This window comes from Pelmatolapia mariae, linkage group LG10_11 (genome assembly GCF_036321145.2).
Source record: "Pelmatolapia mariae isolate MD_Pm_ZW linkage group LG10_11, Pm_UMD_F_2, whole genome shotgun sequence".
Lineage (NCBI taxonomy): Eukaryota > Metazoa > Chordata > Actinopteri > Cichliformes > Cichlidae > Pelmatolapia > Pelmatolapia mariae.
Window position 1 is genome coordinate 13,247,005 of NC_086236.1, and position 27,743 is coordinate 13,274,747.

Consider the following 27,743-nt stretch of genomic DNA (forward strand, 5'->3'; position numbering starts at 1 on the left):
CTTTAAATAGGAACATATACAAATACTTGTTCTTATAACCTCTGTTGTAACCCTGCTTTATGCGTCTGACATGTTATACTTTTGCTTGGCTAGAAGGAAGTAAAAGAAACTGGTTGGTATATAAATAAAATCTATATTGGTTTTTATACTTTTTCTTGAAATATATAATCATAGATTTAAAAAACTCTGCTGTATAAATACAACACTGATCATCTGCATCGCTGATGAGTTCCATTCCCCAGACGACATATTTCCCTTCAAATAAATTAGCTTCTGTTCAGCCAAATTAGCGGCAACTCAGGCCCAGTTTTTATAAAATGTACTGTGACTGCATTGGATGTGGACATGATCTTCAATACTCTAAACACTCCCTGCTGTTCCCTAGAAAAAAAGAATAACACTGATTTGGAAACGGCTCGTCCTCTAGAAAATTTTTGAATGAACAATGCCGCTACGAGTGGGAAAACATTTCAAACAAAGACGTCGAATTGTGAAGCTTCAAAGAGGCGGAAAATCTCAACGTTTGCCATCATCAATCTTGCTGAGGTCTCCCGCTAGCGACCCCTGGAGGCCATGTGAAGTGTTTAATTTATTAGAAAGGGCAATCACATTTCATGATTCTGAAAAATGAAATGGCACTTTTTGAGCCAAGTACACCGATCAACAGATGTCCTAAGGGATCATTAATAAATATGTGTGTGCCCCATGAAATCTGCTGTGCACAGTAGCCCTTCCTTCAGTCCTTAAATCTTCAGTGGGATTCTTCAAGGTTTAATTTGTGGTGGCCAACACCATCTTTGCAAATATATAAACAACAAAACAAAAAACAAACCCAGTAAATGCTGCAAGAATAACTGCTGAAACAACTGTTAAGTGTTAAAAAAAAAAAAAACGAAGTAAAAACTGTGAAAAGAAAAGAAAAATAATTGAATCAGATATGAACGGTGACTATTTTCCTGTAGCTGACATACAAGGCACAGAAATGATAAAGAGAAACCTTCATTTTTAAAGCACCTTTGGTGTTCATGGGAGGTACTTTGGTGAAACAAAGACAAATAAAAAGTTCAAAAGCCAAAGTAGCCTAAAAACCAAAGCAGAGTTTTAGTGTATTCATAATAAATAATTCACCCAGTGCTTCCATGCTGAAGAGATTAAAAACATGGCCTTCGAAGATTTCCTAAGAATGCCGATATATGTGTGAAGCCAGGCGATAAGCTCTTCTGACTCCTGCTGCAGTTTGGATGCTTCTCCCTGTGTGGTGCCGTCGAAGGTGAGAGATGCTCTAAATTGCTCAGTGTTGGTATTTTTGTCTTGTTTTTTTTTTTTTTTTTGGCAAGCTGGTGTAGGAAATGGACACAGTGTTGGAGATATGTCTGAGAAGTTCATCACACGTGTGTGTAAATGGAGGACCAGAGGAGGGTTGTGTTTGTGTGTCCGTCTTCTTTGAGGGCATGCGTGCGTGCGTTTGTGTGTCTGTCTCTGAGCAGATGTTGCCGAACACAAGAGGCTGAGGTGTGGGTGTGTGGAAAAGCAGCTTGCAGGGAGTGAGTCCTCGCTAGGGACTAACTTTTGCGTCCAAGCGCAGCCAGTGGAGGCCCTGCCGAGTGTAACGCACCAGTTCTGTCATGCTGCTGGTGTTGAAAATCAGAGGTCCCATAACTTTGTCCAACTCTGTGAAGAAGTCTGGAAAAGAGGGAGAAAGAAAGCAAGTGAAAGACTGGTTAATAAAATGAGAGAAGACTGTTAAATTAGGTCCTATTACCAACCAGCCCACACAGAGTTACGTGCATTCAAGGGTTTTAATGTACACCGATTGTAGAGACAAAAAACATTTTCACAATTTGTCACATTTGTCAACATGTGTGACAGGAAAAACCAGCCAAAGGACACAGACTGAGAATCCCAGCTGCACACAAAAACAGCCAAGCAATGAGGCAATCGAGAACAGCCCGACGTTTCAATGTTTCCAATGTTTGTCATCTTCACTCTCCACAAATATCTCAATACTAAGTCAAAAAAAAAAAGAAAGAAAGAAAAAAAATCTGATTTATTAAAGATTTAATCTGAGGCATAAACTGCAAGAAAAAAGACAAAAAACTATTTGGCCTCAAATCCTCGTCCAGCAAACCTCTCAACTATGAGGGGAAAACCCTAAACTCAGCGCAAACACACACACACACACACACGCCTGGGGGTGAAAACTGGCCAGACAGCCAGGGAAAATAGTGCACTTGGTGATGCTGCTGACTTTTCCATCTTTAGATTGTGGCGATAACGCTGTGTGGGCTGTGGTCGATCGAGGGTTTCTTGTAAACGCAGTAGAGTTTTTAATCAGAAGTTCAGTCAATCACAAACATGCTTCGAGCTATGAAATTTGCATTATTACTATATTGCAATGATTCAAATTCAAAAAACAGTTTGACATCTGTAAGTAAAAAAATGAAAACAGATTTTATTTATAGGTAGATAAATAAAATCTGTTTTTGCACATTAATCTAGAACACAGATGTTAGATTGTGGGCCAGATACAGCCCACTTTGATTTTAAGTGGGTCAGAACAGGGAAACTCCCCTTTCCATCATTGTAAAGAACTTTAACTATACATTTACTGTCTGTTATCTTAATATTCAGTTCATTTCAAAGTTGCTTAGATAGCACCAATTCACAACAGTCACCCATATTATGTTAAAATATGTACTATAAAGTAATATAAGAAAAAGAAGTGCAATCTGAAGAAATGTTGCTGTAGTAAATGACACGTCTGTTGGCACGACAAGTGTTCTGGTAGCTCATTGCCAAGACTCCTGTATATTTATAAAATATATAAAAGCTTTAAAATAGAGATGAGAGGAAAGAAACGTTGAAAAAAGTGGCAAGCTAAGATTGTCTGATAGCAAATTAGTCCTATTTGAAGCTGTTTTTAAACTTGGAAAAGCCAAAAAACAAAAACTAACAGTACATTAACCATTTAAAAAAACAAAACTATCTTTTACTTTAAATAAATAACAGGAAAACAGACAGAACAAACTCATTGCCTTTATGGTAAACAGATCTCAAGGCCTACTTTGTGACAGGAAAAACACTTCATTACCAAAACATTTCTGCAACCAAGGCAAATAAAACCTTCAAATGAGTCATAAAATGCAGCTGGGGAAAAAAAATTCAACAAAAAATGGTCTGCATACTCAATCAGCCAACCTGCTGCCCATTTGTAAAGATCCATACTCAAATCTCTTTACACAGTGGGTTCAAATAGTGCTGGCAAACATCTATGAAAAACCTTACGCTGCTGCTGAGCTATTAAAGATGTAGAAAATAGCAGCTCAGGATATATAGCTCTAAATCCCATCTGTTTGCTTTTAAACATAAATTTTCAATAACCAATGACAAGCAAGTCCAGAACAAAGACCATATGTCTCTTCCTTTTAACTAACAAGTAAATCCTTGTGTCGTATACCTTTTTGCTCTTTAGATAGTTGCTCAGCCTGGTCCCAGACCTCGGTGGCGTACAGGAAGTTGGAGGTGACCTGGACATAACTGGCAGCCATCTGGTGGATCCGCTGAGGTATGGTCACAGACGAGCTAGTGCTGCTGGTACTGCTGACTGCTGAGTAGCCACCCGCTGTGCCCGGTGAGAGTTTGGGAGATACTGGAGAGGGCATACCTGCCGTCTTACTGCATCAGGAAACAGAAATAAGCAGATATGTCAATGAGTTTGCTGGCACTGTGAGGGAGAATCTGGGAGTCAGTTGACAGAACAGCAACTTTATACATCAAAGGATGTAACCGAGGATGTGACTTACTTTCCCATTCCAGGAGAGGGAGCTTGGGTGTTGCTCAAAGAGTTCTGGCAAATGAAATAAGAAGAACATTATGTACACACAGAGGAAGCATGTTACATATTCACAGAGAAAAACGTCTTTCATGGAATTTTACTGCACGTCTTTGGTTTTGAAGGTCTGCCAAGGAAATAAAGTTAATAATAAAAAGTACCTTTAGGTGTTCGGTGAGTGTTTTAGAGTATTTTAGAGCGCTGTCTTTCCTCAACTTGAACAACCGCAGGTAGAGAAGAGACTGGCATCGCAGGCTGGAAGCAAAAAAGAATAAATATTGATCTAAACTAAAGAAAGAAGCAACAAATGTTTGAAATGTGTGGAAAGCTTAAGTTACACGGCCAGGTAATGAGTACTTGGAGTTGACAGCTGAAGACAAGAGTCCACCACCTGATGTTGTTCAGTGTACTCACCACAGCACAGCTAGCCTCTTGTCTGCTGGAGTAGCATCTGGGGCCATGTAGCTTTTTAACTTCATAGTGTATCTGGATGCAGAGATAATCAAGAGCTCAAGTTTTTAGGAGAAAAGGATTGAAGCAAATTAAGCACCTCCTTAAATATTGTACTTTTTAAAGGAGCGCTCCATCCACTAAGTATCAAAACCCATGCAGCAGAGGCAGAGACAATCTCTTTTTAGTCCAAAGTATCAACTTGTTTGTCAAAGCCTGGTGCTCACATTACCCACAATGCAAATCAACCATTAGCGTGGTGTGTTATGCAACTTGTGCCTCATGCAGCCCTGAGGTGCTTGGCCTTTGGCACAGAGATACAAGTTTTTGCCAAAACAAATATTTTTTTAATTTATTTTTTTTGAACAACTACGTCCTCATATGTAGTGGTTCTCACCAGTGGAGGTCTCCTTTAAAGTGTAATTCTGCTGACAGTGATAAACACAGCTATGGCTGCCCTTACTTGATAAGCTCCACCGTTTCAGCATACATGGGGAAAGGAGACTTTGCCTCTTGAGCGCTCTTCTCCAGCGCGTTACCACATTCAATGAAAGACACCACGGCATCCAGATAGAAAACCGCCTTGTCAAAACGATCAAACTGTAAAGGAAATTAAATAAATAAATAAAAAGGACACATAGTGATCAAATACTACACGCTCTTTTGAGACTGGGAGGACAAACTACATTCACATGACAATAATTTGACATGGTTTTGGCCAGTAACATTAGATAAGTGACATGGTTTGCATATGACCTGGTTGGGATTGCATAAACTGATCATATCACTGAAGTAATATTATGCTGATGTAGCTTATGATCCTGATTTTGTGTTTAGAGAGAAAAGAAGAAAACAGCAACTAAATAATTACATTTTGAGTAAGAATAAGATAATCCAACAGAGATGGCTATTTTATAACGCAAGTGTACATAACAAACTCTTTGGCTGTATCCTGCAAACTCCTTTGACTACGATGACCTGGATGACTGAGAACCTTCACAGACAAGTGTACATAACAGATACCAAACATGAAGCTAAACAGATCCACCTGCTCATCTACAGTGACCCGGTAGTAAAAGCATTTTTATTATTATTTTTAAGGAAATCACGCAGAGCTCAAACTAAAAACAGCTTTGAAAACTGAGTAAAATTTCACAGTCACCACAAAAAAGTCACTGTGAAATCACTTTCTGCATAAAAGGAAACATCTTAAAAGTGTAAACTGTGTTATTATATGTAACATAAAGCTCCATAGAAAATGTCATTTAATGTTTTAAAGTCCTCTCAATTACACCAGTCATCGGCGTCTTGCTCTTACCAGTGCATCTGCATTGTGTTTAAGTTTCTTGGCCTCCTGTAAGTAGTGATCTGCTGAATGGACCCTGAAAGAGAATAATGAGAAGGTTTAACAAATCAAATCATGTAAGTGTTCTTGACACCGTGGCGTGCTTTTTATATCCACTAAACATAGAAACTTTGAAAGAATGTCATAAAAACATTCTCTTAACTCCTGAAACAGCTCTTATCGCATTAAATCAAAATGTGAAGTGAAAAAGTATGAAAATAAGAAGCAAGACTATGTTGTTGCGTTACCACGGCATTAAAAAGGCAGCGATTCCCAGCAGAGAGCCTTTTAAAATGGAAATTAACATAACTTTTCTGGCATGCAGGCGCATCTATTCATGACCTCCCCAACCTCCTGCAGCTTTATGCATCAAAGGCAACTCTAGATCCCCACAGCAGTTCTTTCTCTGTGCCCCGCTGAGGGGTTATCCACAGTGGAAAGAGCTCCTCTTACCTGTCCTCAAACACCAGCTTGGATCTCTGAGACTTGGAGCCGTCTGTGGAGAGCGGGGGCACAGCCAGCTGGTTATCGCAACCCTTTGAGGATTTCTCCTGCAGAGAAGTATGGGGAAAATAACATTTTAGGGAAAAAGAAGCTGTTGTTTTTAAAACAGACTTGCAGAACAGGAGAGAGTCACAACAAGTTAGAGGTTGGTCTTATACAAATGTAAAACAATCCCACCAAAAATCAGTGATTATGCGATAGTTGTAGATACACACTGCAAGCCATGACCTTGGCTACTCCCTTTCTACCCTCAACGACAACTTCCTCCCCACTCCATGCATGCTCTGGTATTTAAATTGCTCAGGGAAAAACACTGCACAACCGGCAAGATGAAAGTCTGCCCACAAACTTTGCACTATCTGCAACATTTGCTAGGTATCAGAGATAACAAAGGCTTCTCATGCCTACCTTGCCGTCACGTGTGCTGCGCCCTTTTTCCTCTCCTTTTCTATGTTTGGAGGTGGAGCTGCCCTTGGTGCTGTGGCTCCCTTCTTTTCCACTTCCTGTCCCACTGGACAATGACGTGGAGGACTGGCTGACTGTCCGCTTTCGACTGGGATGCTCTGCCTTAATTGTCCGCTGAAGACCGGACATGGAAGGAGAGGGGACTGGCTCCTCTTTCTTTTCCGAAGACCTTTTAGAACTGAGTGGGATTCAAATCAGTATTTCATTATGCATGCATGCATGCTTGTGTCAAACTAGGCTGTCTGCTCAACATAAAACATTAAAACTAAAACGTTAAATATTAACATTTCATGTAATTATAAACAAAGAATGCAGATATGGAGCATAATGGTTAACAGGTACAGCTTGAAGGGGCTCAGATGTAATAATAAACTCACTACATTAAGCTGTTATGATGCTCATTAGAATTTACAGGGTTTATTTTGTCTTTTGTGTGATTATCGGAAAAGGCAAAATTAACTACTACTGTCACATTAGGCTCCTGGCTTACAGAGGGTTTACTGGTAATGATATTCAGGACAAAAGCTAAGATTACTCACTCTTTACTGCTGCTTTTATGATGGGATGTAGATTTATCCTCTAGCTTGATCCGCTTGGTCTCTGGCTTTGTGCCTTCCTCATTATTCTAAAGAAAGATAAGAGAGAAAAATAAAAAGCAGGGTGCATTAAAGAAAAAGTCAGATTTAATAATAGGTTACACGCCTCCAATTATTATCCGAAGACGCCAACTCATTGCAGGTATAGCTCAACTATGCCAGCTCACTGTTATCCTAAATGACTGTTACATTCCAAAATATCCAGTCGCAAAGATTTTAATTCTTCATCTTTGGTAGTTGTGTGGCTATGATTAAAGTAAAATGCACAGTCATCTAACAGCGCTAAATCCAGGTCTGGATCTCAACCAGAATGTAGTCAATTGTTCTTTGGCTCAAATGCACTTTCTTGCTTTAATGGAAATCTGGCTGTGTGCTATTCCAAGAGATGCTATACTGGGGGGGAAAAGACCTTAATAAGTGAAAGGGATACTCAATAACAAGCTTTTCTATTTTACTCTGCTTTCAAGTAGATATACAATGTATTTCTTACAAAAAGCACTGAAATTTGCTCTACCTTGTGTTTCCTCTTGGCCTTGCTCGAGCTTTTCTCAGAGCTCTGTTTGCTGAAGTCTTTGCTATCCCTGTCGAGAGAGTCTTCCCTCTCCACTTTTATCTCTGCAGGTTCCTTGTAGGGCCGCCCTGGGATTCTGGACAGCAAGCTGAGATCTATGGGAAACAGGAAGGAAAAGGGTAGGGTATGGCTTAATTTGGTTCAAAGTAAAGAAACCCCTTTGGTTCAGTGCCCACTACACCTTGACATATTCTCTGGACTTTTTACAAGACTTGCGAGCAGTTTCGACTAACCTATCTTGACTAATAAAACTTGCTGCTGAGGCTGTCTCGAAGGGTAGCGGTCCTCGGGGTCACTGAGAGGAGACAGCAGCCCTCTCTCTTCCCCAGGCGAAAAAACGCACACGGGTGTCCTGATACTCTCTGTGTACTTGGGTGTCTGGGATGAGGACGGGATGCTGTCGTTTCCTTCGGAGTCTGATGATGAAAAGTCTGTGTCAACAAATTCACGAGATTTCTGAGAAGTCTTGGTTGCTGCCTTGGGCTTGCGCTGGGCTGCAGTGCTGGAGGGAGTAGTTAGAGTGGGCCTCGGCGAGGATTTGGGTTCTTTTTTAATGCTTGGTTTGCGTGAACCCTTCGTAGCAGCTTTGGGCTGATGAGGAGGTATCTCTGGAGCCGGCTCACTCTCCACTCTCAGACCTCCCTTTGGTTCCTCTACCACAGGAGGCTTCTCTGATTTTTTAGGCTGCTTTTTACCCACTCGAATACGTGGATTTGTGCCACCCTCGCTCTGTGCGGGTGACTTTTGCCGGCCACGGCCACCTTCTGCACCTTTCTGGGCTGCCCGCAGGTCCCTGCTTGGGGTGGGTGCTGCTGAATCTTTTGACCCCCCTCCTTGGCTACTATAGCTGCGCCCTGAGCTGTTATCTCGGCCATCTTTCTTGAATTTGGGTGGGACGTTATTGTTGTCCACTGGAGATGAGGGTGAGAACTGCTTGGCTTTCTTGAACCAGTTGTCCAACTGCCACTTGTTTGCCATGGGTTTTTCAGGCTGAAGGGGCACAGAGGGGAGCACAGAATTAGGAAACAGTCTCACTGAATGAACTCCTAACAAAATATAAGGGTCTAGAAGAAAGTACCGTATAAATATTTAATCCAAAAATAGAAGTGGACAGTGTGAAAACTGGTTCATACAATCCTTAATCAACCAAGCGGTATTACAGCTCTGTATAAAGTTATGGAAAAATTATTACTTCAGGGGAGGCAGGCCGGGGTTGCTCGTTGGCTTCGCTGTCTGTCGTGCTGCTTTCGCTCTCGCTGTCAGAGCCCGAGCTGCTCTCTGAGCCGCTATGGCTGCTGGAGTCGTCCCTTGATTGCTCAGCTGCTTCGCTGTTATTGCTGTTCAATATGAGAGCATTAAACATTGTCATTGTGGTGTATGAGCAAACATCTAAACCTCCATATAAAGATTTTAAGTGATAAATAATGGTATTTTACGGTCGAGTCACTAAAAACCTGCGTATGTTGAGATTATTTGTTACCGCAGCAAAAATCTGAATACTTATGTATGCATTTTTCAGGGTTTAGAATCAGTCAGCATAAGGAGATTAATGCAACCTGTGTAGTAGCTGCTCAAGAGTCCTTGGGTAGTTCATGGGTTTCAATGCTTTAACTGTCAAGCCACAAGGTGTGCATAAAAACCCCAAGATTTGCATTCTCTGTCTTTCTCCACACACTCAAGAAAGCAGCTTTGTTTTATATTCAGTTTTAAAAATGTATATATACTTTGCATCCAGCAGTACAGCAAAAATATGGTTTTAAATTTCAGGCATCACTATGTCATCAAGGTGCAGTTAACACATAAAGATAAGACACAAAATGGCTGAAAAAGAAGAAGAAAGCTACTCGAGCTGTGAAGTTTCTCTATCAAGATTGGGAAAATGATTCAAGGTTAAAACAGTAAGTCTCAACATAGCACTTAGGTTAAAAAAAATGTTTTCTACAGTTTACCTTGCTGATGTGTTCCTTGAGGCATTCTTGGCAGAGTCCTGTTCTCCATCACTGTCCTCACTGCTGCTTAGCCTTAGGTCTTCCTCCAACCTACTGAGATACGGGAATCATTTGTTATTCTTCATATGTCGCCACAGTCGTTTGGAGTTACTGTGATTACTTTTAGCTTCTTAACTCAAATATTTACTGTTCAACTATTCCACTCACTACTGACAAGAAAAGAGAAAAAGAAGGTTCAACGATGAAGCACTTACGTGGGCTGGTCATCGCAAGCTTTGGCTTGGTGGCTACTCGAGCTCTTTGATGAACTGCCTCGCTCTAAAACACACACAAAAAGATTTATATGTATTGATTGAAAGCCTAAAACATATGCATTTAACTTTACTTCACTATTTTATGTGTGTGTGATACTCACTGTGCCCACTTGGAAAAGGGTGAGCATCCTGAAAATAAAAAAAATTAAAAAAAAAAATTAAAAGAAGGTGTTAACTTATTTTCATGAATCTGTGTTATTATATGACTTTGCATTCGTGAGAAAGATGCCATGATACATAGCAAGCAGTAAGTAACAAGCTGACTTATCACATTAAGTAACTTTCCAAAAAAAAAAACCTTTGCTTGTCTTATGCAAGGTTTGATTCATACAAATGGAAATAGTTCATCACAACGCAATCACATTAATCAAACAGACACTGCTGCTGACCTTGGTGGGGAATGGAAACTTGGAGGGCTCTGTTTTACAGGGAGTGTGGATGGCTGTCAAAGGAGGGGGCCACGACTGAGTCATTTCCTGAATTTAAAAAAAGAGAGAGAAAAGAGAAAACACAGAAGGAAAAAAAAACATTAAAATTAGCTTTAAGGTGTGAATAATCTTGATGGTTCATTCAATTATTTGAAGCAGATGGCTTTTCTATGAAAATGAGAGTTGTTTCTGTACCTTCAGAATTTCGTCGACACAGTTGGCATCACCGGATCCCTAAAGACAGAAACAGCGTGCTTATGAGACGTATAAACAACATGATCTCAGTACAGCATGTGTGAGGTGGCTTCCATTTTGAGTGCTATTAGTCATCCTATAGGCATTTTGTGAGAACTAGGAGTTCATTCAGACCATGTGTAACAAGCTGAGAGGTCATTTAATGTAATCATTACATCATTAAATCAAACATGTGCCACTGCTCTGACATAGTAAGCTATAAATTCTACACAAGCCGTTGGTAGGTCTTTTCTAATGTGCAATCAGGGTTACGCCAGAGGGACACCTCTAGTTTGAGTCAAGGCAGAAATATTCTTACAATATATTTCTGTGGGTCTAAGAGAAAACGAAGGAATGATTACAGCATCCAACATTCAAAAAGGCATCTGCCTTAAGAGAGACTTCAAAAAGCTGCTCTTGAGGTGATATACAAACAAAGAGCACATTCTTTAAATAGTCAACATACCAGGTTCAACACAGCATGAGATTGAGACTCAGGTCTTACCTCTACAGGTTGGGAAGGGATCTTAAGTTTGGTAAGTGAGGCTTTGCCGTTGGACTTCATCTCTCCCACAGTGCTGCTGTGCGACTGTCCAGTGTAGCTTTCCGCTTGCGAACTCTTAGGTTCTGCTGTTTCTTGGCCATCCATAGGCCGCACGTAGGCTGTTGGTTTTTGCAGCATTGTGCTGGGCTTGGACATGAGAGATGGGGGAAAGGCCTGACTTGAGTGCTGTCCACTGGGGAAGGACGTGTGAACCCGTGAAGGTGAGTCCCAGTTGGCCTCTCTGTCTCGCGGTGACTTTGAGCGGTAGCGGTCCTTGTTGTGATGCTGCTCAGCAGACAAAGAGCTCCGCGAGTGACTACTGGAGGAACTTAGAGAGCCCTTTGCCGGACTTGACGTGTGTGACTTCGAGTGATCGGACCCTCCGCTGTGTTTACTTGACTTTTTTTCCCGCACCTCCCCTCTCTGGCTACTGTTGCTGCTGCCGCTACCGCCTCCGTTGCTCCTCTGGCTGCTGTGCCCGCTCTGGAGTCCTGAGCGTTTCTGGGACTGGGATGAAGATCCGCCCGCTGCGGGGCCAACAGGGGTCCACTTACTGCTCTGGCTGCTGCCGCCACACCGCTGGTCCCCACCAAACAAAGGTGGGCCCGACTTCTCCTCAGAGGAAGACGAGCTGTTGGATGGTTTACTATTAAGTTTTGGAATGGTGTCACCAATTGGCTCTTTCATTTCGTCGTAGTTGCCCAGCATGCTCTGAATACGGCTGGACAGTTTATCTTCCTTGCTCACCTGCAGAGTGAAGCAGAGAGGCAAACAAACAAAAAAGAATAATTATTGTGGAGAACACGAGTGAAAAGAGGGAAAGCAGAGAAAAGAGAAGAAGTTCAACATTTGAGGTAAAGGCGCTCAACCATAAACAGAGGCGCAGTGAGAGGCCTAAACTCAAAGTTAGCTTTTTCAGACTGAGCCCAGATCAGTCCAAACCCATCTGCGAACACAGTTACGCTCTGCCCACACTCCCACCACAGAAGATAATCAATCACTCTGAGGCCACGAGTTCCAGCCGACCTGTTTGCAATCAGCCCGTGACAAAAGTCTGTGTAGAGTATCCAGTTTCACACGCAGCCTCACGCTTCAGTTTTGTTTGACAGAGTCACACCGAGGGTGAAGAAATACTAGCCGTTATCTGCAGCAGGAAATGTAACTTAGCTTGGTCATAACGTGCACTCCACTACCTCCTGTCTGCGCTGCCTGGCTCACATATGCGCAGTTAAGTATCACCTATTTTTCTTAATGGCTGTTGGTTTCAATTTTGTTTTAGGCTGTTTTGTTTTGAGCAACTGCACTGTTGCTTTCACATAACACACCGTTGTTGCGTTATGTTTAACTGAGGAAACTTCTGAGAGGAAAACCTTCAGATTATAACTCTGTCAAAGCTTTTTTTTTCTTGATAAACAATGGTGTATAGTGGTTGTTCAACTGCTGAAACTTTCAGAGGAAACCTCCAAGATGACCACAGGAACACTTTTCACCTTTTGGTTCCTGTGTGACAAAAACACTTAGTCCTGCAGCAGTACGGTCTTTAAAGCTGAAAAAAATAACTTCAATCATTCACACTTCAACAATAACAAGCTACAAAGAACAGGCCACTGATTGCCATCTCTTCAACATTTCTTCTGCCATTTTGTGATATCCGATAATAACAGCCACAAGTTTTTGTTTTTAATCTGACACACATTTAATTTGCCTATTTTTTGTCGTTCAACGCAGACACGAAAGTTATTAATAGATTTTTAATTTGCTGAGTCACTTTGGCTTTTTTGGGTCCAATTAGATCCTGGCACCGTTAGGGTGAAAGCACCTACCCCGTCATATAATTTGAGGGATCCCTGATTTTTATTTTTATTTTTTAAGGAGCCTTTCTAAGTGAAAAGAAAATGAAAAACAATATGCGGCTTCATAGATAAGCTTTTATTCTGTGCCGCTGAGAAAGTGTGTGAACTCTATGCCATAAAAATGTTACTGCTGTGCTGGTCTACATCTGGGAGGGCACAGCTGCATGCACACATGGCCTTTAATACAGAACACTAAACTTCCACTTAGTGGAGCATGACAGAGGAGAGAAAAGTCAAACTAAAGCTTATATAAGACTCGCACAAGTAGAGAAAACTCTATTGGACAGACTTAAGCAGTTTGCTTGTTCCAAAATTCTGCTCTGATACTGCAAAGACTGAACACCATCTTGTTCTTAAACATAGTATCAAGTGTGTGAAAACAGCAGATCACAATGTACATGGGTGAAAAGCTTCTTCCTTTGTAAAGGTCAAGGAGTTTTCCATCTTTAATGTCAGCTTTTTTATCTTTGTTGTGGCCCAAAACACTCCTCACTTACCTCTGGTGGCTTTTCAATTCCCAACCTGTCAGAACACATTCCTCACTGCCTCTGTGATGGCCAGCTCGAGCTAAAGAGAGGAGCCACTTACATCTGCTCAAATCTGGTTAGTGGCAAAGATTAGACCAGTACAGAGAACTCAAATCCTCTTTACAATTATATTGGCTGGGCAGGAGCCTGAAGCTGGCTGGCCTACATCTATGTGTGTCTGCAAGCACAAGAGGAAGCGCTGCAAAGAGGAGGCATGTTTTCTGGTCTTTAGTTTGCTTTCAACAGCTGTAATGCCAAAAAGCTACCCAAGGCCAGGTGTTTTCAAACTGTGCTGTATTTAGTGCAGAGTTGGTGAACTGCTCACAACTATCTGACAAGTATGTAACTCAAACCTTTGTAGAAACATTTGTGCTTTTAAGCCATAATTATGATTAGAACAAACACTGCACACAAACCTACCAATTTCCTCTTGAAATCGATGTTGCTGGTGTTCCATCTACTTTCAGTGAAGCTGGATCTTCACTTTCTGAGCATATCTTGCTTTTTTATCACACGTGAAGTAAACAAGATTAATTATTATTATTATCATTTTCTTCAGTATAAATACACTTGGTGGGAACTACCATAAGAAAGGAGCCTGAAGCTAAACACTCATCTTCACATAACCAAAGACACAAGTAAAAAAAAAAAAAAAAAAAAAAGAAGTCATGACTAATTTGCATTGCCACAAAAGCTTCTGATATTATGTACTATTCTCACCACAAAGCTTGACATTCACATGTCAGAATTCATTCCCCTTAAATGCTTGCCACAGGGGGGAGATTTATACTGTTTTGGGGGGACAACAACACTTCTGAGAAAAGCTATAGACTTCAGGCCTCAATGTGTTTCTCCTCCAACTTGTAATTTCAGCTCAGTTTCACCGATACATACTGAGAAGAATAGCCTTAAACTTGCTTTTTGGCTATAGCTCACCTTAGTAACAGTGTTATCTGCCTGACGATCCAGAGGATTAACATTAATTAATTAACATTATTGTTTACAGTCACTTTAAAAGGGAAAGCCATTTGCACTGGTGCATTAATGGGACGGTTGTCTTTTTCTGAGTGGGTTCTTTTTCAGTTGATGTAAATCTACATTTCTAAATAGTTTAGCTCTTGGAACGTGCTTGTTTAAGCTAGCAAGACTTTCCGAAACAGCAGTGTTGTGCTGAATACTAGATCGCTGTAATAGTGTGCAGGAATTTCCCACATTGTAATTGCTTAATTTGCAGGAACTGATTATTATTATGCACAGTCTGACACCTTGCATTTCCAGTCACTGTTACAGACTCCCTTAATATTACTAACCACTTACGTGCCAGGTAAAGTGAACGTGAATTGAACAAACTTACCACTTTGTAGGGTTCGGGGAAGAGAGGGGAATTTGCTGGGAAGGCCTCTCCTCCTCCCTGCTGGATTTCTTGATTTCGCCTTTCTCGTTCTTTCATTCGGAGCACATTCCGGTCCTCACGGTTCATGTTGCTATCAACACAGAAGAATAACAAGGTAACATAATGAGAAGAAACAATAAACAAACAGCGTATGTCTTTGCTGAACACGGATGCCTGCAGGAGCAGTATATTATGAAAATGAGATCTCGGAGACAAGTGCGGAAGAATTAAGCAAACATATACTCTTGTTAAAAAGTCAGCTTGGAAAAATAGAAATGGTCAGTTTTTTCTCTTCTGTCTTTACCCTTTAAAAATAAAAATAAAGTCACAACAAGTATTGAGAAAGATCACACTACCGCTGTGCTCTGCTTTGACTCATTGTTAGCACAAACATAACTGTCATTAGTGAAATCCCACACGTATCATAAACAGGGGAAGTTGTGACCTGTGGAGAAAGTAGGTTCTAATAAGCTTAGCCTAGTCTAGACACTGTGCAGTACCCTACTTCATCTGCAAATAATCTCCTTGTACAGATGGTCAGCAGAATTTGCCCCCAGCTGAAACTACCAATTCGATGTTTTCACACAGTGAGAAGGCTGCAGTTTACATACCTTTTATCTCAAAACATCAACAGTTGCAGGAAACGTTTGTGAGCACTTTGTTATTTATGATTGAGATCTGGGTAAATCCAAAGGTTACAAATCAATCTGACTGAACCACTAACATGTTTTAAAAAAAATGTAAATAAAAACTTTGAGAAGGTTATCAAAAACAATTTAACTTCTGTTCTAACAGCATCTCAAAAAGCAAACGTTGCACTGATGGATCTCAGATGTCGAAGATGGTCAGCTTGATCACCAAGCGTTTGACAATTACGTCAACAGTTTAGCTTATTTTCCTCTTAATGTATTCAATAAAAACACTACTGGTATTACCTGCAAATTCAACTCAACCTGCCTCATTACTGTTTTAAGTACACATCTCTGTTAATTTAAAATAAACAACAAAAAAATCCCACCCCAACATATACAAAACAGACACAAAAGGTTAGTGGTTCAGTGCCTACTTGCAGTCAGTAATTACAATACGTTAAACCATTCATTGTTGTATGCGATCAAGGGTTTCAGTTAGCACTAGTTTGCTTTCTCTTCATGCTGGAAGCTGAAAATAAACTTGAAAGCATTTCTCTCTGAGCGAAAGCTGTGTTTCTTTTGGTTGGGGAGCACAGTATAGTAGATCAAGTAGTACAGTTTAACCTCTTCCTCCACCTGCTATCGGTTCTTCCTAATCAAGGGGGAGGGAAATCACCCAAAACTAATTTGCAGGTTTCTCTCTTAAAAGACTGTTGTGAGCAATGCCTTGATGATAAATATATAATAAGGTTAAAAAAGCAACACTGAATAAGAAAGGTATACCATTGATAAAAAATAATCTCTTCAATAAAATAATCCTTATGGGATAATAAACGCTGGTAAATGAGACAAAAATGTAATTTTCTGGGAAAAATGCACAACTATAGTGAGGCACGGTGGACAGAGCATCATGGTTTTGGCCAAGTTGCTACCTCAGAGCCTAGATGCTTTGCAACTACTGATGGATGGTTTAGAAAGTACACTGTGTCTATGACCTAAAGCTTAGGAAAGGATAATGAATGCAACAAGGCGACAACCCAAAAGCATAAGAAAACAAAGATGACCGTGTCGTCCTGACCTTAACCCAAACGAGATGCCATCCCAAAATTATTAATCAACTAAAACAGCTTTTTGTCGTGTCTCATAACATCTATAACAGTCTCAGAACACTTTTCTTTTTACAAAATGAGTTTCTACGAATCTTACTAAACTTACCAAACTCTAAAGCTCACTTAATTTGAAAAAAACAACAACAAAAAAAACTGTCAGGCTTTTCCAGTGTTATGACTAAATGTGTTAAATAAAGTCACGGAAAGTAAATGTGTTTATTGCAGACTGTGTGACTAAAATGAAAGATCGGGCCACATTTAAGAGCAATCAAATCACAAATTTTTTCTGGTAACCTGCAAGAACCTGATTGCTTTTAAAATATTGGTAATTTTGGGTGGACTGTGTGCTGGATGTTTGCTTGCAATGAATGACAAAGTTAAAATAGACTGTAATTATCTGCTATGAAACTAGCTGGAACTCACTGGGTCCCCTACAGATAAATAAACACACCCCGTAGTCTGTGTTTTCCTTCTGAACATAATGTGTGTTATTTAATCAGATGAGGAGTAAGTCATATAAGGGCAATACCCCTCTGATCGGATGTATGGATTGACACCAGTGACAAACATCACTGCGACATGTAATATATCCATGTACACATTATTACAATAACAAGTCAGAGCCATTCTAAAACATTAACAAAAATGCTCTGGCAGAGGTAAATCAGGCACCTCATAGGTGCAGCGAGCCAAAAAAACAAATGTGACTTCCCTCTGCTGTGCACTTTGTTTAACAGAAAGCAACTACAGAGGTTTGAAAATAGAAACAAGCACGCTGTCATCCAGGCGTGTCGCCTCCCGGTTTAAGTCGACAGCTTCAAGCTCTGCCAGTGACAACAATGATTGTAAGGCTGTTGACACAGTGCGATTAAGCAGCAACCATCCGGCCTCCTTGTAGATTCTCAAAACTACACACAGGGTCTTTCTAATCTTTCCCAAGCATGACTAAAAAATATAAGAAGTGGATGAGAAACTGACTCAACGATGAGGAAATTCTTTATACACAGGGAAGTCAAATGGCGAGAGAGTACACTGGAATCTGAGAGTTACGAGGAACTGATCAATCATAAAAAATAAATAGATAAATAAACTGTGTTACAGACTAAACATTGTCACCATATGCTGGTCAAACTTGGAATGAACTATTAGAAAAGCTCATCAGTTAGTCTAAACAGTAATTTCCCAACCAATCTTTTTTTTTTTCTTAACACAACCTTTAACCGTTTTATATCATCAACCCTGACATCTATGAGTAATGACAACTCTGACGCATTACTCATAGGAGGTATAGGGATTAACCCACTATGGCTAGGGTTCATTAAGCCACACTTACAAAGAAGCGACTAAGTCATCTTTATTTCATGAAACATACCATTAACATCATGATCACCTCTTGACTTAAAGCACAGCCAAGAACCAAGGCTGGAAATACAAAACCCAAATCCTAGCAACACACTTTGCATGACAAACTTTCTAAAAACTGAAGTAGCTATGATTATCATCTACAGATAACATGGCCTCCTGCTATAAATGCTGTCCATAACTTTATTTACACCCATGCACATTTGATTGCTTAGATAAAGGGTGATTTTAATCTGCTCCAGCAGTATTAGTACTACACGTGTATGTATATATATATGTAAATTAGTTTGTTGATGCAATGTGGGTGCGGGCCTGTATGTGTGATTAAGCCACAGTGCTAAATGATCAAAGGCTCCAGGCAGGATCCTTTGTAAACACAGCTCATTTCCATTCTGCCAACTAACTTACCTGAGCTGTTAGTTGTTATTATTTGAAAAGGGTGTGACGCTTTAGTATTACTCGAGAGAAACTCAACAGCCAAGGAGGCTCAACTGTCTTGTTTTCGCCTCGTGGTTGTTGAACTTCTAACATTTATAATAATTGTTAGCAATAATTGTAGTCCGCTTTAATTTTAGACTCTTCCCAAAAAATCTCATTGACTTAAAAAAAAAAAAAAAAAGACACTTTCAGAGAAATTACCATGGTCCTATTCACGAAAACTTTGAAGTTTGGCTTCAGAATAACTGAGAAAGTACTCACTGTACCCAAACAGAAAAAAAAGAATGAAAAACAAGTGTTGGTGACATGATATGACCATGTGGCACGTATGTGGTAAGCCTCTGCACTCAATCTGTTTATAGTTTAGTCTTAGACCTGCCTCTAAATGCAAACTAGGCCTCAGGGAGTACCAAACCAAGACCCTGATCCTTAATTAAGAAATATGATTAACAAAAGGTTCCAGCAAGACAGCATGCCTTTCTGTACACATCAAGATTTTTAAATTGTGAATAAAGAGTAAATCCACAAAATAAAGGCATGGATTTATTTCTGTAGAAGTGAAACTGTTACCACACACACAGCTGGTTTTCCACAAACAGTTTTGTGTTCAACATGTCCAAGCAACTAAACCAACACTGTGGATGGTGTTAATCATAATTCCTCCAAATCAACCCATCCCTCACGTCACAAAGGTATTGTTATTCACTTTCAAACTGAATGATTAATTTTATGACTTACAAAATAAACGGTTTTCCTTTCCAATTTGACCTAGGCCAAAAAGAGCGTACTGTATATACTTCTCAGATATCAGTAGCTGAAAGTGCAAGCTATACAAATAAAATGTGACTAATCGAGAATAAATTCAGCCACCATTTACTTGTGTTGTGCTCAAAACAAGCAAACCTTACTTTAAAGTCAAGATGCACATATAGGTGAGCTTTGATTGGCATTTTCTGACTTACCAAGCCTAAATCTAAACCTTGAGCCACTCCCCTCCCTATTCCAATAAAATAAGACAGATTAACAATAAGAAAAAAAAAGTTTTAAGTTTAAAGAACATTTATTAATATCAAGGTGTGATGGCCAGCTAGGTTTACTGTAGCCATTCAACACTGTGCCAAACTGAAAAGGTCAAAGTCTGAAGGCAGATCACTCTGTACCTAAATGAATCAGCTCGTATGTCTCGTTCTAAAGTACCTCATAACAGTCAGATCTCATCTTTAAAAACAAACAAAAAACAGGGAAAAAACCCCCCCCACGATTTTCTGAGTATCACTGAGTACAAGATCTGGCTTCTGGGACACAGCCATTATGTAAGGCAAACCAAACATGTCTCATCTGTCATATGCAAGTATTCACAATAGGATAAAGTTATGTGCTTTAGTCCTACCAGACACCAAGAGAAATGAGTAAAGCAGTCAAATAGCTCTGCATTTCTTACCCTGACTGAGAGGCCATGGCCCCAACCACTGAAACATTGGAAAAAGGAGGGGAGGTGGTTTCACAGGATCTCCCAGGAATTCAGAAGTATTCTCGTCATGACTTGTCAGCCTGAATTTCCACACAAACCTCCTCCAGTCAAGAAAACCTGACCCCTTTTTTTCAAATCTAGATGTATCTGTGGGCGTCCAGCTGAAAGAACGTGACTAAAGTTTCTTTACTCGACTGGAAGGTACTGTGTATTTCCTTGGAGTGGAGACAATTCTGACTTAGGGAGGGGAGGCGACTGCTTGTTCTCGGGAAATACCATGTCGGCAAACAGCGGGGGTTGGTCACATGCGAGGTGAAGGCTACAGAAAGCAGCAGCAGCAGCTTTTGTTTCTGTTTTGAAGATAAAGCATGCATGAAAAATGAGAAAAGTGAGGTGAAAGAGAGGTTAATATTGAATAAATGTGAGGGTATATGTGCTATTTAAATGTTTGGAGTGAATGCAATAGATAAATTAGGGATAAGAGACCTAATTTCTCATGTCTATTTTTATAGAAGAGTGCCTGATGTTTGACTGAGAGCACTTTAGGCTGATTTTTAAACCCCTCAGAAAGTAGCAGAGGAATAATTTAATCTGAGATAACAAAGCAAGGAGCACAATCCATCAATTTGAAAAGCCTGCTGAAACACTGTAATAGAAATACAATTTTGTTTTGTTTTCTTTTTGTTTTCATTTTTTTTTTTTTTTTTTTTTTTTTTTTTAAAAAGGGGGGTGACTAATTAAACCTTTAAGGAATCTAAAAAGATCACCTAGTCTTACTGAACCTTTTCCGAAATTATCCTACAAAATTAAGGAGGAGTGAAAAATTAAAAAGGGGATTATTGCGAAGGAAATTAATGAGCTTGGCCTTAAGGAAATGATTTCCACAACCGCCATGCTGACCAATTAGAGCATCTACAGGAAAACGGCACTGAAGAAACAGCGAGAAAGGGAATAAATCTCACCTCTCTCCGAGAATGGCACAGTCCACCTCCTCCCATAAAAGGAGATGTTATTTTACACCGCAAAGCCTCTCCTCCAAGTGATGTCACGGCCCTCAGCACAACCCAGCCAATCAGAGCTGCTCTTTCCATCAACAACCTCCCCCCACCCCCCACTATGCCCTGGAGCACAGGGCAAAGCACCATGCAGCCTGTTAAAGTCACAGCGCTTAGGCTTCCAGCATGCTGGGTGTAACAAACATGAGGCTTTTTCAGATGATGACGAAACATGCTGACAAGTGTGGCATCACCGCAAGCTGTGAGGATTTTTATCTGGTACACAAGCTGACAAAATGATGCCACTTCTGTTCTTGACTTTCAGCAGATGTTTATCATTAATCAAGAACATTAAAGGGCTGGCTTTTAGGTACAAGTGTTAAACATTCAAATTTATTGCTTTCAACAAAAATATATCTGAATTTGATCACATCTTTACAAGGTTTTGCCCTCATTATCTGAGGGTGCTTTGATTTAATTGCAAAGAAATTCAACTTCAATAATCTCATAAATTATGACAGTTTTACATGAATTCTATGCTGACTGTGCCAAATCTTCCCCATACACAATGATGTTTGCTGTGCTGTTTGCTTGTGGCGTTATTTAAAGTATTAAAACGAAGGCCGGCCTCCAAACTTTGGGAAACTCCATTTGATGGACTTTATAATAGACACAGTTGATATAAATAGTCATCTATGGATACCAAGGCTGTACAGTACTGCCAACAGCTGCATGTCCGTATCATCAGGCTTACGTTCTTAGAAATACTGTACTGGCTGGAATTATTTCCCATTCATGCTGAATCTGAAAGCACAGTGTGTTAGTCTGTCATTTCTCAGCACTTCCGGCAATTACATATGCCCTCTACTTTTATAAATAGAAGCAAAGTACTACCCTGGGAGGATTTAATCAATGACCAGGCTCATGAAGTAGAAAATGTGCACCAACCTTTGTGATAGGTTGGTGCACAGTTAACAAAAGGTTTACTATGCACATTACAAATGGCTCTAATTTTGTATTAAAAGCTATGAGCTGTATGCACATCAATTCATTCTGGATATTAAAACATAAATACTGCATGTTCAGTGAGTCATGGTTAAGCAAAACTACAAGTGTCATTGATCATAACTGGTTTCCAGGACTTTACAGCACCTTAGATTGCTCTACAGAAAGTATTCTGTAGCAGGTGCAGATGGACAGCCAGTGCCACCACCACTACCACCCCCAGTGCTTTTGAAGCAAACCTGCTGACTGCAGGAATTCCAGAGGGAGCGTCCATTCAAATGCAGCAAACCTGCCCTCTATACCAGCTGTTTGGTGAGGACTACAGGCAAAAATCACATGCAGCTAGGGCAAGAAGACTAAGAAGAAGTGTTGGGAAAAACTGGAGTGACTTTCAAACACTAAAACATGCAATACTTTTCATTAAGGAAACCCTGCAAGCCATATTTCTGTATCAGCATTTCAAGAGGAAAGAAAAGGCTTGATTTTCCTTGAGACTTTTATACCAAAGTGCAGATGAGGAATTTTTGAAGAGGGCAGTGTCTTAAATTCCCGCTTCAACTAAAAGAATTCAATATTTCTATGTGGCTGCACATTAGCTCCAATTAGCATATCAAAACAAGTCTTGGGTCTTGATTGGCATGTTCTCTAAACAACTGCTTATGTCCTTTCATTAAAGCAGGATTGAAGCATTTGAACTGACTCGCTGCCTGGAAAGCCTCCACTCAGCAGGCGTGCATTATCTGAATAAGAGGGAACTGGCAGCATTTACCAATCACAGGCTCAGTGCTGAGACTGTTGTGCATTTACACAGCTAATTAACTCATATTAATTTAGGAGCTTTTTATGTTTAACATTCAGTAAAGCTGTTTACCAAGAGCAAAACGGTAAATCAGTCTCTTCATGGCACTGTGAAACAGATAAAAACACTTAAAGTAGTCATTTTCTAAAGCTTTTCTAAAGCTCTTCTAAAGAACTTAGGTATCTAGTAGGCAAAGTAAAGTAGTAGGTAAAATATACACTCTAAAATCTAGAGTAACTCTTACAAACAAAGCTAAAAAGTACCAGGCTCGAAAGCTCATTTGGATTTTACCTAGGTAAACATTGTCACGTGAACTCAGAAACAAAAGAAATGCTCTCACTTGCAGGTTTGACACAGATAACATAATGTTCAGTGTAGTTTTTAGGCCACATTGTTAGTGGAACATGACACCCAAGCCTCAGTTATCTTGGCAACATTTCCAAAGGATCTGCGTCATTCAAGCTCTTCAGAAGGCACAACAACATTTTTAACCTGCTTCTGATCTATTGTATGATTTTTAACTCAGCAGACTGAGCAGCAGTATACCAATAATATTTAAGCAACACGGATTATACCGCAGAGAGAGAGAGAGAGAGAAAAGAAGCCATTTCATGAATATGCATTTCATAAGGTTTTAGCTACCCATCTTGAGTCTATCAGACCTTCCTTTAGTGTGATGAAACAATCTACCGAAGAATAAACCATTCCTTAGTTAGTCATTTTTTACCTTAAAGAAACTACAATTATCAAGTCAAACTAAATCTTAACCTTCAAAACAGCAGGCACTTTGCAAACTAAAACTGTAACAACATGCAAAGATTTCCTGAAGTTAATAAAAGGTCAAACAAGACTGCAGTTCTCTCTACTGTGTAATAATTTCCCATCCATCAGTCTCAGCTGTATTACTCAGAGAAAAGTCTGCACTACATCTAAAGCTGAAATGTCTGTCACTAACCTCCAAACATCCAAATAAACTCTCTCTTGTAGCTGGAATAAAGGCTCAGTTGTGGTTAAATGGAGGAGTGAAAACCTGCAATGATAAGCCAATTAACTGAAGTGCTGTCGAAAAATGAATCAGCAAATATTTTGATAAGGGCACTGAGCGGAAATTTTCGTCATTTCTAATCAAAAATGTGCTGGTTTCAGCTTTTTTGGGTTTCACACTTGTTGATGTGAACATTTGAAGCATCACCAAGGAAATGGGTGTAAATATATACAAAGCACTTTTCAACATTTTATAAAAAAAGAACATAAATCCATGAGATTAATCAATAATGAAAATAACTGGCCGCTGAGCCCTAAAATGTAGACAATTATTTATGCAAAATGTTTACATAAGACGCTTAACAATATAAATCTACAAAATCCACATTTTATCTGCGTATTGCATAAATTCACACTTCTGACTCTGGGATTTGTTTCTGTTTACGTTCCTAATCCATTTGTTATTTCCTTCAAAGCACTTATCCTGCTTAAAACAAAACAAGAAGATACTGTGGCAATGAATTTCACTACTATTTGAGACATATTGCTGCTGCCACCGAAAAAGACTGAGGCTATTATCGTTCCACTTTAAAAATAGTATTATAAAGCAGTATCTCACAGCACCAATCTATGCCAGATCTGTGAAATGAAATGGCCTTAATGAGCTTCACCTTCACAGGACTGTAAAGCCACATGAGAGTTTAACTCGCATCGCTGAGAACAAAAGCTGAAGAACAGATGCATGAGGTCAGGACACAGTGAGCAGCATATTTCTCTGCTGCGTGAGCAACAGTACTGGGGGATAAAAAGAGAGCTGCTGATGTCTGATTAGATTCGGGCTAATTAAGCTGGCAGACTCAGAAAGAGCCTTCAAACAAGTTACTCTCAACAAGCTTCTCTTTGTACAGGAAATAAGATTCGATTATGAAACTTACAAACCTTAGCTGAACACACAATTAACTTGTACTTTGGGTCAGGTTAAAGAGGAAAATGTAAATGCTAAAAAGCTGTAACATCTGCACAATGCATAAACCAGACAAGTGCAACACCTTAAAACCATTTCTATCATCAACAGACGAATAGCTTTTCTCTTTAAAATTGTGGCTAAAGAGGCAATTTTAAGCTTTGGATTAATTTTCCTCAAATGTAGGTGCTCAGATTTGAAATTGTGTACAATGGGCTGCAGTTGAACAGTCTGAAACTAGACATTGCTCACTTCCCAAATATCCAGCCAGCAAAACAACAGTGGAGTACATCAGGAATGTACAATAGGTGTGCCAAAGCCAAAGAAAACAGGCATGCACTGCTCTGTCTGGAACGGACAAACAAGTCACATAACATCTCGACTGAATGTGTGCCCTTCGCCTTGGCCACAGGGGAAACTGTTAAACTGAAGCCTCACAGCAAAACCCAAACAGGAAGTGAAGAGGATTTCACAGTAAGCCGCGTCACCGGTAGCACATTTACACATTACTGCAAACAAGGTGTTTACATCGCTGCTCCAGGAACCCTTTTCCCCCCTTTTTAAAGATTCTTTTAAACTAACAAATCTGGTATCTAGAAGTCATCTAGCTTCAGTTGAATGTCAAGTATGCTTAAGGTTTTCTTTGGTGCTTCGGTGTGTGGAAACCCAAAACAAAGACTATCACATCCAGACATTGTACAGTCACATGCATCAACCTTATCTCTCTGCTCAACATTTTCATTTAAAAACAAAGGCATGACACATATATGAGCTATTTTTAACAGTTTAAAATAGCATGTTTTACCTGGATTAATTTTCCGTTTACAACCTTTGAAGTAGCTCCAACACTTCAGTTCAGCTTTCTAACTTACTGCCATCAACACAGCTCTTCAAGCAAGCCTGGTGATGGCATTATGTTTCAAGCTGCTACTAAGAGTATTTCAATTGTATAGTCAAACAAGTGGGTGACCTTCTGTGTATTAAAATACAGTAAGAGCTCCAACCAAGGGCTACACTGTAGTTAAACTACTTAACAGCGCACACAAAAGAGGTTTTAGCCTTGTACCTGAGGAAAATCACCATGTTGGTGAGACATGGGGTGTAATTTACTAATGCAATAAACTCATTATTTGTTAAAAGCTGTCTGTAATGTAGTCTAGTCATAGTGTATAATCACCTCTCAAAGGTCCATTTTTTGCTATAAAAAAACCCAGCTTTATTTACCATTTGTTTATCTTCTAGAGTGGAAGCTGGAGTTTCAGACTGCACTATTGCCTGGCATTTTCAGAAAATTATTGAATATAAAACAGCAGTTGTCCTAAACCAGCCAAGTACTGCAGCTCACTCCACTGTATGAGGGAGGGGGGAAGTTTTTCCTCTGACATAATTGAATCCGACGGCAATATCAACACTCCTGTTACGTCTACATAACAACAAATCAACAACTGCAACCACAGTTCAAGTACAGCTTTTGCTCCATCCACCATCTGACTAAAGTTGCTGAGCCGGTTCACAGCTACCTGCCGTGAACGAGTTCATGACCTTAGGGCATGAACTCGTCCCCCCTCCCGACTAAGTGCAGCCAACCATAATAAGTCAGTTGGTTGCACTTTCCTTGTCTCCATGCGTCAAGCCTATCCCTCCACATGCGTGCATGAACTACCCGTGACAAGTGTTAAGAGGAACTCTGGACTTATCATGCATTTTCTGGCCCTTCCCCCTAACTATGGCACGTAAAATGGCTTCCTAGAAAAGCACATCAGCTGATCCTTCGCTCAACCAAAGCATACGTTCGGATTAACTGTGCTGCCCTTCTCCCCAGTGTTGATTTTCCATGCAAATAAAGACTGTGACTGGACACAGCAAGGAGTGGCACTAGGAGTTAGTAATACAATAAAGGAGGAGGATACGAACCAAAACTTTATGCTCGTCACTGTGCGAAAAATAACGAGTATCAAGAGCCAATGATTACCTAAAACGACCATAAACTAGCACAGAAAGTACAAACAAGTAGCACTTATCTCCCATTGTTTGATTCCCCAGATGCTTTTTTATGGAGAGCGAATAGTCTGTATTTCAAATGCAAAGGAAACATAGTATGTTTATCATTTGCACATGTAGTATCATATAGTTATGCCGCCGTCTGTAAGAGCAAACTTAGGTGTACAAGTTATGTCAGCCACGGCTAAACACAAACATCAGTCGTCATGACCTGTTAGCTGCCATGACAGGAACAAAAACATTACTCCTATCACCGCGATATTTGCCCCTACTTCCTTGCATAGAAACGTATAAAAGTAACATCTACCCTTCCCATCCATCGAATAATTAAAGTCTCCTTCCACCAGAACTCCAAAGCAGGTACAATGTCTAACCAAATCATTAGCAACTGGCTAGCACGCTACCTACACGACTACCTGCATATTTGCTTTAGCATAACGTTAGCTAGCCGGACCCTGCTAGTAGCGTATTAAGGCTAGGCTAGCTAGCCCTGAAGCTACTGATTTTTTGGCGAAATTCTAATTAGCGTTCACTTCAAATATCAGATACCCTCTAATGCAGTCAAACACCAACTAATGTCTTCCATCAAAGTTGGCATCCTTACCTCTTGTCTTCTTTTTAGGCCCAAACCATTCTAGCTATTGGAAAGCTCTTTTTCTCTTTGTCTTTTCCACTTCCAGTTACACGCAAAACGGATTCAGAAAAAAAAAATGCTCTAACGGCTAAAACACTAAAACCAAGTGGACGGTCTTCATCTTTTCCTTAAAACACGACGACACATCGAGAGGGAAACAAAATAAAAATCATTTTCTCTCGCGTTCATTTTTTTTGTTACTCCTGAACTGATAGGTAAGACTGCTAGCTAAGTTAAGCAGCCAGCAGGTACCACCACAGACAGGACTGAATGCATGGATGGCAAAGCGGTGGTGCATTCGCGTTGTCGGAAATCTGGCAATCCCACCATCCGACACAGTAAAC

General features: G+C 40.0%; 1 protein-coding gene across 2 annotated transcripts; it reads right to left on the reverse strand.

Annotated features, from left to right (window-relative positions):
* Positions 1-1,311: 1,311 nt before the first annotated feature.
* Positions 1,312-27,646, reverse strand: aff4 (AF4/FMR2 family, member 4). Of its 2 annotated transcripts, none has more exons than XM_063485285.1 (21): positions 27,370-27,646; positions 14,967-15,096; positions 11,194-11,979; positions 10,650-10,688; positions 10,416-10,502; positions 10,128-10,155; positions 9,967-10,030; positions 9,713-9,805; positions 8,956-9,100; positions 7,997-8,753; positions 7,707-7,858; positions 7,136-7,221; positions 6,540-6,774; positions 6,081-6,178; positions 5,601-5,664; positions 4,746-4,882; positions 4,247-4,318; positions 3,994-4,087; positions 3,804-3,847; positions 3,458-3,675; positions 1,312-1,683 (listed from the first exon to the last, which is right to left on the reverse strand). In XM_063485285.1, the coding sequence occupies exons 2-21, from the start codon at positions 15,090-15,092 to the stop codon at positions 1,556-1,558; spliced, it is 3,453 nt and encodes a 1,150-aa protein (XP_063341355.1). In that variant the 5' UTR covers positions 15,093-15,096; positions 27,370-27,646; the 3' UTR covers positions 1,312-1,555. The 2 variants fall into 2 exon arrangements, with proteins under 2 accessions (XP_063341355.1, XP_063341354.1); XM_063485284.1 differs by lacking the exon at positions 27,370-27,646 and adding an exon at positions 19,988-20,691.
* Positions 27,647-27,743: the final 97 nt, after the last annotated feature.

Coding starts and splice junctions, on each gene's coding strand:
- aff4 (XM_063485284.1), bottom strand. Junction 4,319..4,745: donor GAAACGGTGGAGCTTATCAA/GTAAGGGCAGCC, acceptor CTCTGCATCCAG/ATACACTATGAAGTTAAAAA. Junction 3,848..3,993: donor CACTCACCGAACACCTAAAG/GTACTTTTTATT, acceptor TTCATTTGCCAG/AACTCTTTGAGCAACACCCA.